Source organism: Lathamus discolor, chromosome 3, assembly GCF_037157495.1.
Source record: "Lathamus discolor isolate bLatDis1 chromosome 3, bLatDis1.hap1, whole genome shotgun sequence".
Classification (NCBI taxonomy): domain Eukaryota; kingdom Metazoa; phylum Chordata; class Aves; order Psittaciformes; family Psittacidae; genus Lathamus; species Lathamus discolor.
Genome location: NC_088886.1, coordinates 82,370,091 through 82,383,581, shown reverse-complemented (window position 1 = coordinate 82,383,581; position 13,491 = coordinate 82,370,091). Strand labels below are relative to the sequence as shown.

The 13,491-nt window shown below is 35.3% G+C and overlaps 1 protein-coding gene across 6 annotated transcripts in view; it reads left to right on the top strand.

Moving 5' to 3' along the window:
- ADAM23 (ADAM metallopeptidase domain 23) overlaps positions 1–13,491 on the top strand; it is a 70,772-nt gene that overhangs the window by 25,021 nt on the left and 32,260 nt on the right. For all 6 annotated transcript variants that reach the window (XM_065670111.1, XM_065670107.1, XM_065670106.1 and 3 more), the window contains exons 5-13: positions 1,129–1,211; positions 1,931–1,994; positions 3,503–3,566; positions 4,058–4,131; positions 5,033–5,098; positions 8,884–8,955; positions 9,606–9,772; positions 12,121–12,205; positions 13,009–13,099. In XM_065670111.1, the coding sequence (XP_065526183.1) occupies positions 1,129–1,211; positions 1,931–1,994; positions 3,503–3,566; positions 4,058–4,131; positions 5,033–5,098; positions 8,884–8,955; positions 9,606–9,772; positions 12,121–12,205; positions 13,009–13,099 (766 nt within the window). The remainder of the gene's footprint in view (positions 1–1,128; positions 1,212–1,930; positions 1,995–3,502; positions 3,567–4,057; positions 4,132–5,032; positions 5,099–8,883; positions 8,956–9,605; positions 9,773–12,120; positions 12,206–13,008; positions 13,100–13,491) is intronic.

Here is a 13,491-nt window from a genome sequence, read left to right as displayed (position 1 = left end):
GGGTCCCATCTGCTTGTTGGAATTCAAATGACATGACACCAGAATTAGGAGTATTTTGATGGAGAATGGCAAGGCAACAACCACGCTTCAGGGCTTTTAATAAAGCTTTTTGAGAATACTTTCTCCGTTTAGTTTAGCTGGTGTTATTGTTGACAGGCAGTAAAGACCAACTACTTAAATGAGGTAAATTAGTATAATTCAGTTTTCCTTGGTTTATTTTCACTGACATATAGCATCCGAATTTCTTTTATCTAACAGCTTCTAAATATACTGGTCTTTTTCTTTAGAAAAGTCAAAGTGCTGCTTTAGAAAGTCAAAGTCATGTTTCTTGGTTTCTTTCTGAACATTCATAGTTTGCGAACAATTGTAGGTAATTTACATGTTACTATTTTTTTACATGAAAGGCAGGGCCTTGTCAAAAGCATGAAAGATGGTTGCTGACTTCCTTAGAAAAAAACCCCACAAAAATCCCGCCATTTTCTTAATAATTTGGGTTTTGCATCTGTTTGGAGTTCTCTGCAGTTAAAATCAAGAGTTGACTCCTAGGATCTTTTTGATATGTACAGTAAAAATGTGACTGTATACTTCAGTGTAGCTAAACTGGATTAACTTTCTGGCTCATTCATCAGTAGCAATATTGGTACCTACAGTCTAATGACGTAATATCTTAGTTGATAAATTTTTAGTGAGACAAAATTGGTAGAATTCAGGTCTAATCCAAATACATGCCAGATGATTAAAAACTGTTATCGCTTGTAATTTTAACATACTTGAAGGGTTTCAAGAAACAGTTCAATGCTCGCGTAACCTGCATTGCACAACATTTTTACAGAATCAATTCACAGCAAGGAAATGCATTTAAAAGATCAAGAATGCTGTGACTTCAACAAAAGAATAACCCCTGTTACGGCTTGAAGACTTATGTAAGTTAGTCTTTAATGGGGACAGTTTTTCTCTTAAAAGCAGGTAGGGCTAGTCATTGGTACTTTAGCAATCGTTGCTTTCTCTGAAATTTTACCTAATACAAGGTGTTACGTCTTTTCTTTTTTTTTTTTTTTTTTCTTGGTTTTAAGCAACAGACATTAATCAGAGTAATTTTGTGTGTGTGTGATTGTTTTTAAATATTAGGGTGGAGAGCATTGTTACTACCATGGAAATATCAGAGGTATCAAGGACTCCAAAGTTGCTCTTTCAACTTGTAATGGACTTCAGTAAGTGCATGTTCTTATTTTTCAAACAAGGCTATTAACTAATTGTTACCCTTTAATACCCTTAATATGCAAAGGACTGAAACTCTACAGGCCCAAAGATTTTTGATGTTTTGAAATGCCAGTACCAGCTATGCCAAGCTGCTAACATTTTTTTTAGTATCATTGGGATTAAAGTCTTTTGATGCTGTCTCATGAAACCTTTGAATGTTGTGAGTGCGAATAAATATTTAATCAGATGAACTAATATGGTAAAAAAAAAAATATTGTTCTTTAGCAGTTTACATGCTCAATATTCATGTATGATTCTGTCATCCAGTAGAAAAATTGATCTCTTTGACAGATTGTACAAGAAAAAATGTAAGACATTAGCCCTTACTAGGGTTAGTTACTCTTAAGTGCAACTCAGCTGTTGACTGTATTCTGCATATTAAAGCATGTCTTAGGACTCCTCTTTCCAAGGTCAAATCTTTATTCTTTTTGATGCTTTATCATTACGTTGCCATTACGTTCAGTGATAGTTGATTAAAGTATGCCTGATCTCTTAAAAAAAATTCTTAGCTTTAGCCACATGTGGTAGTAATGAACATATATGGAATTTATTTTAATATTAATCAGCTTGTCAGCCATAAGTTTCATTTTGTCTCATCAAAAATCAAATCCTGTGATCAAATTAATTGCCATCTAATCTGAATTATCACTTCTTTTTCTCCATGTTCCAGTGGCATGTTTGAGGATAGTACTTATTTATACTTGATAGAACCAATGGATTTGACCCATAGTGCAGTAAGTTTATTTTTATCTACTTTATTTGGTTTGAGAGAGTGCTCGAGGAATAGCAAATGAGTGTATTAGCATAAATCAGTAAATGAGTGACCTCTCTCATGCATTCATATTAAAAACAAAAGTATTTTAAAACGTGGAAACTTACACAAGAAATGTGTAAGTATGAATTTCCTAAGATTTTCTCTACTTTTCATTAATCTTTCTTTTCCTAGTTATTGTTCATCATTTAGATATTGGGAATACTAATAAAACTGTTTCCATAGCAAATGATTATGGACTGTCAAAAAGTGTTTATCAATTTGCTCTAGTATTTGAACTAAAGGATTTATGAATTCATAGAAGGGATCTCTGGGAGTCATGTATTCATCCCTCTCTAGTTGGATCACATTGCTTCTGATGTACTGTATTTTCACAAATACAGATTCAGGGATGCTGATCCAGAATATTCAAATATATGAATAAGCCAGATCAGCATGCAGGACTGTGTTTATGCAAATATCTTGCTAGCTATTTGTATTATAATATAGCTGTTCCTAAAACTTCAGCTGTTTATTTATGAAACTGATGCAGTTTCATAGGAGTAAACCCATGTAGATTTCTACCTCTTGAATGGTTCAAAGATTTGAGTGATCTTCAGTGAAATGATTCTGCAACATTGAGACACAAAATGATTAAGGTTTGTATCCTGCTTGGTCTGTAGGTTATATTCCAGATGCCGTATCACAGTTCTCAAGCCTGTCTTGCTCTATTATGTAGTGGTGTATGATGTACAATATAATGCTGCAGATATTATGGATACTATATAAAACTGTCTGCTCCCCAACAAATAAACAAAACCGAGCAAAATGTATTCCTTTAATGTGTTATATATTTCTTTCGGAAGTTCCAGAACAGTAGCATCCTACCCTTTGAAAGAAATTGCTTGTTTGGCAGGCTCTGCAGAGGAGGTGTTATGGAAGAAAAGAGTTGTTTTCTAGAACAGATACCAACTTGTGATAATTTGGGTCTTGTCAGACTTTGAAAGAAAAGTCTTCTCCTTTTTAAGCATTGTATACACCAATAAAACATGGTGAAATAATCCTCTTAAAGATAGTGCATTGCTTAGTTACTTGCATTTTGCTGCAATTAGATAGATTTTTGTCATAAGTAGTAATAGTTGCTCTTCCTCTGCAGGAAGATTTCAACAGGAAATATACTCTCTAATTAGATTTATTGGAATAAATGGTCTATGTGCTCTAACACTAAGGCTTTTAAGGGACTTCTTTAAGTAATTTCAAAGACATCTGTGATACTTCCATTTTGTAGGCCACTAAATGTTCCGAAGCAGAGAGGCTCCGTGGTGTCCTCAGGATTGCAAATAGATTGCTTCACATTAATACTATGCCAAACTGGTACTATGGTTGCTTGCATTTTATGAAAAAATAATGAAAATAATAAAAAAAGAAGTGCCTGAGTTTTCACTTGACATTATTAATTAGAAGGATATGTCATATATTTTTTCTTATCAGGAAAGTAAAAGTAGGCCACATATCATCCAAAGAACACAAGCCACCAAGCAGTTGCAGGACCTTGGTATGTTTTTGCTTATGTTGTGAGTTTTTCATTATTGAAAATAATTGTGTATATAACTTATATTAGGCTAACTGTCTATATAGAATTGCTGATTATTTAGAAAAACTTGAAGAGTAGATACTAACCTGACTTTTTTCACAATTATTGCAATGGAGTTTAGAGTTGTCAAGAAAACAGGAAAACCTGCCTGTATTTAGCTTTCTTCTGCAAATCATTTAATTACCATCAGTGATATTAATGCTATTGAAGTCATGAGATGGAAGAAAACATATATTCTAAGCCCAGGTTGCAATCTTTTTACCTCCCCTTGCATGCTTTAATTTTATATTACTTGAGGTTTGATAAGAGGTACTTTACATTTTGTGGACTTAAAAAATGAACTTTTCAATAGCAGAGGTTCTTCTAATTTTAGTGATCTACTTTTGGTTTGGACAGTGTACATAAGTAGTTTAAAATAATGCCATGAAATTCTTAAATTGTAATTTGTACAGAGACTGAATCTAGTTCTGAATGGCCCTATCTGTCTGAACTACAGTGGCTGAGGAGAAAGAGAAGAAAGAGAGCAGTGAGTAGAAGTGACCCTGAGTTAAGACCATTTATAAAGCCAAAACCAAACCTACTAATTTCCAGATTTTTAATGTTGAGAGAACATAGGCTTTAGAAAATAAATATTTTTGGTAATATAATATTGTCATATAATACAGTTATCAAATGATAGATCAATTATTCATAAATAGAGTATTTGGAGAAATGTGGATAACCTTTCTAAGTGACAGCAGTACTATATATCAGCTGAATGGAAGTTAGTAGTGAAAAGGAGTTTAGCATTTTGAGTGCACTTGAGGATAAAGAATAATTTTGAATGAAATCTTGCTACTTTATAGCTGCCTGACATTATTTTCATTTGGCTTGTTAAGTAGCATGATTAAATTAAAAATTCAAACAAGGACATGCAGAAGTGGGTTATTGAGAGAAAAGAAGGGGACAGTCCTCGTGATCTGCACGTGCATACATGTCAGTTAAGGGAATAATTGAGTTAAAGAAAATTAATCTGGATTTTTTCACTGAGTTGCACAATACACAGCATATTTTTTGAGAACACAGCTATTTTTAGTAACTTCCTTCCTCATTAAATCTGTAGACCAAGAGTTTTTAGTGTTTAAGATTTTCTCCTTTGTGAAAATAAGAGGAGGGAAGCAGTGGTGGTTTCTATGCTGAAAGTCAAAGAAGAGGCTGTAAATATTCTTAATGATGTGACTCAGATTCTCAGCCAGTGTCTATCATAACTTCCTAAGTTACTGGAGCTATGATTATTTACTTTAGTTGAATGCCTGACCCAGCTGTTACAGGTTTACACACCCTGTGTAATATTTATGGGTAATCCTATTAAACTAGTAATTATTACTGCAGTAATTTTTTAAAACCACATTTTCATGATTTCTCAAAGAACTTTTTCAATCCATCAGGTATCTCGTGGTGTCTTTGAAGAAATGAAGTACCTGGAACTCATGATAGTCAATGACCATAAAATGGTAAGTGTATCAGTTTAGTGGTACTCTTCCTTTTGATTATACTTTGTAGCTTGGTGTATACCACTGTGCAGCATCAGCTACTCTTGGGACAAATATTTAGTTAATCAGCAGCTGTTAACATTTGTACTGTTAGACACAGTGTAGGCCATAATACCTAGTAATGTTTAATGTTAGCTAAATTTTTTTTACTGCAATTGTATGTTCAATATACATCTGAAACACTTTGGTATCATATGGTTGGATAATATACCCAACACCAACAAAGTAAAGCAACAAAATGTTTATGTCCAGAACAAATACACTAAACATTCTAAAACTGTATCCTCTCCTTAAAGTAATAAAGAGGTCAGAATTTGTAACTTTGAGTTTAGTTTTACTGACTTAAATTTTAATGCAGTAAAGCTTATAGACAAACCTATCTGATTGTTTTTCCTGGCTATTCCACACTTCTAAATATGATTCAGAATGAGGTGCAAGATAAGTTGGTTTCTGATTCAGAAAGTGTTTGTCATCTGATTAAAGAAAGGGACAAGGGGAGCCCACTTTCTTTTCCTTTTTGTCTTGAGGGATTACTGGAAAGAAATCAGACATAAGTGACATTCGTTATTTAAATGTTGCTGGTTTTGCTCATTATGCCAAGTAAGGCTATCAAAGTGTCCATGTATTAGTTACCCTTATGAAAAATTGGGAGAGAGAGGCCTAGGGAGCAGTAAGTTTTGTAAACCCGAACAACTGTGTTATAGACTCTTTTTAAAAAGCAAGACAAATTTGAGTCCAATAGCTGTATTTTAACTAGTGCTTATCTCTTAAGGAAAAATACTCAGTGTAGATTAAAAAGTCATCTAGTAACAAAGAATATACTGAAACTGACAGCAAGTTACTCTAAAACCAACTCTATTGTGCCTTGTTCTGAGCCCTTCACTCACTTAGCTTTCTCTGCTGTTCACTGACTAAGAAGCAAATAAGGATCTTAGTATGACTTTGCTTATGTGTGATCAAGACCTTTTTTAAAAAAATCAAGTTCTGTTGATAAGTTTCTGCTTCTTTTGTGTGCAACTAACATAAACTTCTAAGCTTCTTTAAGAGCTCCTTGCATCGCTCCTCTAATGCATGTCTTCCCAATGCTTGTGGGCTCTTTTGTCAACACTGAAGGATAATTTTGAAGAGCCAGATATAGCAGATACTGGAACAGGATGCAGCATTCTGTACTTGTTCCAGTGCTGAATAGACAGATAATAAACCCTTCCCTCATCTGTTTAATAAATCAGAAATAGTCTAAGCAAAAATAACCTATATTTAATCTGTGTCGCTTCAGCAATGTGGGGGGATTTGAATGGGTGGAAAGAGTAGGACAGAAAATTCTTTTTGGTTGTAAAACCACCTGGTAGGAAACTGTGCTAGAAGCATGCGTGTGTGTTAGTTGTTTAGGAGTAGGGCACAGTAACTGAAGTTTAGGGACATTTTGTTCTCTTCTTTGAGGTCTCTGGTTGGTGTTCCTTAGGAAGAGATATTTCTATATCTGTTTCCTCTGGCCTCTCATATTGTAGATGTGCTTAAAGGACAACCATCCTGTTCATTACACTTGTGCAGGCACTAACTGTTGTCTTTTCTCTGGCTTTATTTGCTAGAACTTTAGACCACAAGCATTCAAGATATTTTGCTTAAGAATTGTCAGTGACTCAGAAGCAGATAATAATTGCTTTCAAGGAATAAGATACATATATTTAAGGAAGTGTTCACAATTACGAGTTAAAGCCTGACAGTCCAAGAGCTCACAAAATATACTTTTAAGGTTTTCTGCTTACTACCGGTAGAGGGCAGATCTCTCCTGCAGCAATAGTCTGTGCAGAAGTATCTTAAATCTCTTTGGCCATTGTGTTGTTAAGTGGTTAGTACTGTGTATTTTGGCGGAATTATCCTCTCCTGTAAAACTAAAGGCACAGCTAGGCCTATCTAATTAGATTGTTGCACTTTTTACTGACTTACTCAGGTTAATTTCTGTTTTAGAAGCTGCGTTTAAACACATTATGTTGTATATTGCTGTTGATCTGGGCTTTTAAATACTTTAATGAAAACCAAGAACATTTTCTGAATATTATTTTCCATATTATTTTACCATTTTACTTCTGGGAAAGTTTTGGAATGGCTCAAAACAAAAAAAACGAAGTCACCGTTCTCCGTTCCCCCTTTATTTTGCTCTAGTGTCATGGTTGTCTAGAGAGCAGAGTCCTGTGATACAGATAATCTTCTCAGTGTACATCCTAAGCACCTACTAGCACTGTAGCTGAAAATGCTTTGTTTTGAGGATAGTTATGGGGAGAAAGTGGTCTCTGCAAACCGATGTTGTAGTATCTTTGGGTAGTAAAACCTGCTGCGGATATCCTGAAGCATTCTGGAACTTAACGAGTAACTGCATATGTAAAAAAAATTGATCTTCATGCTGTCAAATGAATGGCATCACTGAGTTTGATGAAGTTTGTTATCTCTGTGGCATTTTGTCCAGATAAAACTAGATTGCTTGTGCAAAAATAACTGGAATTTAAAGGGATGGAATAATTGTTATATAATTATAGTGTGTGTCACCTGACTTTCAATTTGAGAAAGATTATTTAATTTTAAAGAAATATATATCTTTCAGTTGTACTTTCACCTTCACACCAAACATAATTCTGTAAAATTGGGCATTTGTCTATAATTCTAATTTGGGAAGGTATCTAATTGTCTAACTTATTTGATGAGACTAACTACTCAAGTGCTCAGAGAAGAGTCAGACCGTTTTCTTTTGAGTCCTCTTTTTGGGTACTGTGTTTTGGAGTGGGAATAGCTGAGACTTCCATGAAACTTTACAATGTTTGCTCATGAGGTGATGACATTTGTTGCTTTTAACCAGTAGTTGGAGTTTAGTCAGAGGTTCTTAATGAAGACTTTGTTCTATGCAATTTTGAGTTCCTTTTCTGTGAGATTGTGAAGACTTATTTTCTTGTTTGTAAATCATATAATGCAATTTCAGTTTATCATTTTACAGTTTTTTCTGAAAGTCCTGGATTTGTGTTTAGATACCATAGCAGCATCTTTGAAAAATCTGAGTTGGAACAGAGGGCACTTGGGCAGGAGGGGGAAAGGCAGGAAACAGTTATAATGATGCACAGAAATTAAGAAGCAGAATGGGTAATACAGCACATCTAAGTCTCTAGAAATGGAAAATATTTGAAGTTAAAACTGAAGATACTCAGCTTAACTCTTTCCATATTCAAACATAAATTTACTTTTGCCTTTTGCTATAACTAATGCTACTTCTCATGAAAGTTGTGTCCTAGAGTACAGAAAGGGTGCCTTTGCAATGAGCTGTACATAGGACATGTGGTAAATACTTCATCTTCGTGTTTCGTAATTATAGTCATAGAGTATGGCTAGTACAGCCTGATATTCTACTTGTCAGGTTAAGCACACAGTTAGGTACAGCACTCTCTCAATTTTGAGCTCATGTTTATATTCATGTTTACCATAATTTCATTTTGAATGTTTGAACTCTGATTCTAAACAGGATATTTCTTGTGGCTAAATGCTCCTTTTATGGATGTGAAAGCCTGTCTAGCATATATGGCTTTCTGTATCTTCCATGGATTCTTGAATATGATGCAGTATAGGCTGTGATCTGAAAAGCTTTTTGAGTTTTTCCCTTACTCTTTCATAAAATATTAATTTTCCTTTCTTGATTTAAAAAAAAAGAATTAGTAATAAATATTTAACTTTTCACTGTGCTCTACTTTTTCTTCTCCTTTTAGTTCAAAAAGCACCGTTCTTCAAATGCATACACAAACAATTTTGCGAAGTCTGTGGTAAACCTTGTAGATGCTGTAAGTATCAGTGTTTCTTCTGAAAACTGTATAACTGACTTTGTTAGTTTAGCACTGTATTAAAAAAGTTAACATTAGCATATAGACGTTTCTCTATTGCTACAAAGACATTAAAATAAACAGAAAAGTTAATATTCTTACCTAATTCTCACATTACTTGAGTGGCGTTAGGTGATCATAGTATAAATAAAAATCACGCATTATGTGAATTAAATATTAGATATATTGGAGAAATGAGAAATGACTTAATCTTAAGAATTGGCTTTGGCTATTCTTTGTCTTTGAGATCTTTCTTTTCTTTTTCTTTGAGATCATCCAGTGTACCTTTACATTTCTTCTTTGCTGATTTTTGTATAGGTTTTCTGCAAAACTCAGTGGTGAAATTATTCAGCATGAGAATTTTAAAGAAAAAGGAATTGCTCAATAAAAGAGCAGCAAGGTTTTTTGTTTTTTTTTTTTACCACTAAAATACCAAATTTAAGCTGATCAGAATATTAACTTTTAGGAAGGCCAAGGTATTACCAGCTAACCATTTCACCATGTTTCCCTCCTGCTTTATCCCTCATGTCCTTCCGCTTTACTCTTACTGGCTAACTGTGCATGTTTGACCCAGTGTTCTACTCCTGTGCCTGTCCTGTCTCTGCCCTCAGATATACAAGGAACAGCTGAACACCAGGGTGGTTCTTGTTGCTGTGGAAACTTGGACAGACAGAGATCGTATTCACATTCACCCTGACCCTCTGCAGATGCTTCACGATTTCTCCAAATATCGACAGCACTATATCAAGCAGCATGCTGATGCTGTGCACCTGCTCTCGTATGTACCATTATACAATTCTCCAGACTATTACAGTTTTATATACTTTTTTGTCTGCTGCTTTTGCCTACCTGTTTTTTTATTGTTGCTTACTTCTTCTGCTTGGTATTCATCTGCCTGTCTTAGGAAGCTTAATCTATTTTTTTAACACCTTAGTCTATTTTTAATAGGTGTAGTATATACCACGGTCATGTTGATATGTATCTGTAATGAAATTTGAATGTCTTTGCAACCTGGAGATGTTCCATATTTGAAGCGTCTTCTGGTGAGCCCTTAAGGACACAAAATTTTGCTAATCAGGTGTGTGTCCTGTACTGTTTTCCCAGTAAAGAGCAGAAGAGGGCAGAGCTGACAGTAATATGTATTGCCACAAGAACATTCCAGTTACTGTATTAATTTACATGCGTAGCTGCACTGATGATTTGTTAATGGGAGGTCTCCTCCTCTAAAGCTGTAATGAATTGTTTCCTGAGACACAATGCTTTTTGAGGGGAAGTTCCATTTGTATCATTAGGCACCACATCAATGTTGAGCAACGGTATATTTTTTACTTGACAGCATTGTAAACAAATAGGAGGAAGAGTGGGTTCCTCTGTGCAGCATAAAGAACATAGAATTATAGAATCAGAATGGTTTGGGTTGGAAGGGACCTTAAAGATAATCTAGTTCCAACTCCCCTGCCATGGGCAGGGACACCTTCCACTAGACCAGGTTGCTCAAAGCCCCATCCAGCCTGTCTTTTAACACTTCTAGGGATGGGCATCCACAACTACTCTGGGCAACCTGTTCCAGTGTCTCGCCACTGGTGAAGAATTTTTTCTTGCTATCTACTCTAAATCTCCCCTCTTTTAGCATAAATCCATCCCTTCTTGTCCTGTCATTACATGCCATAGTAAGAAGTCCCTCTCCAGATTTCTTGAAGGTCCCCTTTACGTATTGCAAGGCTGCTCTAAGGTCTCCCCTGAGCCTTCTCTTAAGATCTGAAGCCTTCTCCCAGCAGCATGACATACTACAAGGGCAGAGTGGGACATGCCTTCCATGTGATTCTCCTAGAACATTCATCTTCTGCAGAGGAAGATGAAAACAGGGGATGAAGAATTTTCTCCAGGCTCTGTCATAGCTGTACTATGCTATGCAACACAATGCTAATTGCAAAGTGCTAACGATGTGCACTCTTAGTTACTTCTATGCATATATTGTGTCACTTGCTGAAGAGTTTGCTGGCAGGCTCTTCTCAGTGGTGCGCAGTGAAAGGTCCCATATACAAACTGGAATACAGGAAATTCCATTTAAACATAGGGAAAACCCCTTTCACTGTGGAGGAGGTCAAATGCTGGAACAGGCTGCCCAGAGAGGCTATGGAGTGTCCATGCTTGGAGATATTCATAAGGTAATGGAACATGGCCCTGAACAGCCTGCTCCAGCTGACCCTCCTTGGAGCAAGGGGGTTGAACTAAACCGTTTGCAGATGTACTTGCCAACCTCATCCCTTATTGTGGTTCTGTCTGTTATAAAGCATCCAGCTTTAAGTATTTGGTATAGTTACGCTACAGTTTGAAAGTTCTGATTACTGTCAGAATGTTTTGAAATAATAAATATATGCCTGAATGAGTGTCATGTATTTTACTAAAACAAAAGGGGTGTTGGTTCTGCTGTTTTGAAAGGATTTAATTTTCAAAGACTAGAGGCATGTACTATGCATGCCCAGGGCTGTGTAGCTTTATTATTATGCATGTGAAGTTAAAATGGGTATCGTTCATAATAGTTTATAGGCATTTTATAGAATACTTTCTATCCAGATTACATTAACATAATTAAATTATTTGAGGCTTATGAATAATGAATGAAAGGAGGCAGGGTTAAAGTGCGGTATTAAATTACATTCCCTTTAGATGTACTTCTCAGTGTTCTCATTTGGAGTTGAAACTAGAACTTGAATTGGTTTGCAGAAGAGCATAGTTAAAAAAAAAATCTCTATAGTGGTACATTTCAGGACAGAATTGCTTCCTGACAGGTCATAAACTGGAATACATCCTTGTATTTTTAAAGGAAATGTTATGACTATATGTTCTTAGGAATCTGGTACTCTGGCTTCCCCTGCTTGGTTTGTTTGTGGGTTAGGACTGATCCTGACTCTACAAGATAAAACCTTTGACAAAAATACTATTTTTATCTCATCAACTCTTTTGATGTTTGTGTTCTGTTTGTAAACTTGCAGTTGCTTTTGGTGCTAGATGAAGTTTAATGTGCATGCAGGATATCATAATACGTGTGAAAATGATCTTTCAGTAAGTTCTTAGCGCCCAATATCAATGTGTTTTTTTTTTTTTTTTATTTCTATTTGTAAGGAATGTGACATTTCATTACAAAAGGAGCAGCCTAAGTTACTTTGGAGGGGTTTGCTCTGTGACCAGAGGAGTAGGAGTGAATGAGGTAATTTTTTTTCACTACTGAAATTAAATAGAATAGAAACTGTATATTAAAAACTTCGAGGTTATTTCAGTGTTCAGGGCGTTACAGACAGAAAACCTAATTTAACTAAAAATTTCAGATTGTCACAGCCAACCTTCTTGTATCATCATTAAACTATTGCTCACTGTGCTTTTCTTTTTAAAAAGCATTCTTCCTGTCTGCATTATTTTCTTACTAAGATCTTAAATTGGCTTGTAGTACGTATGTCAGAAATTTAGACCCAAAATTCTCAGACAGGAACATCTGAACTATAGCGCTAAATATAATTTTGAGTCATCTCACTACAAGAGGCTTGATCTACTGATGACATGTCATTCTTACTGGGTTTTTTTAACATTAAAACTGGAAAAAATGAGTCCCTTTGTGTGATGATGATGATTCTTATTTTCTTCAGTGCAATGTTAATAATGAAAATCTCCTGTTTTAACATATGATGATCACATGATACAAAACTATTACATATATATCAAGCAGACTCCTTTCTGTTGGTTAAGCAATGGAGAGGGATTCCCTAAGGTTAAGAAAGGAGAAGTTTTCTGTTACATACTTCATTGTGTTTATTTTCCTTATATGCACACAGAATTATGCTGAAGTAGTAGGCGGATGGTAAGCCAGAATGAGCTGGTGCGGTGTTCATTAGAATAACTTACATTTGTTGTGTTTTTTGTGCGTGTTTTTTTGTTTTGTTTTTGTTTTTTATTGTTTTTTTTTTTTTGTTTGGTTTTTTTGTTTTAAATTTTCCCTGCACTCTTCCTGAAACGCAGTATGGCCTCCCTTTGGCCATGGCACAGGAACTAGCCCAAAGTCTTGCTCAGAACCTTGGAATACAATGGGAGCCAGCTGCCAGGAAACCAAGTATGTATGGAGTCTTTTGTTCCCCTTAGCTATAGATATGTATAAACTTCTCCTTTGTAATATTTGAAACAAGTACCAAACTGGCTGTATCTGTAGAGCAAGAGTTACTGCTTTTGGAAATATATGCACCAAATTTGAGGTTAACCAAACTAAGAGCCACCAGTTTAGCACTGATTTCGCAATGACCTTAGTGATGTCCTGTGTCTGGAGTTTAGATTCGTAACCAACTTTCAGCTGTATAATGGTAAAAACACCATTAATTTAGCTCGGAGCTCCTAATCTATCATAATGAAATCTGTATTTCCTCTGGTACTATCACAGACTTCTTAAAATACAAAAAGACCTGATTTATGATAATAAGCTGTAATCTAGTTCACAGTGACATTTGCTCA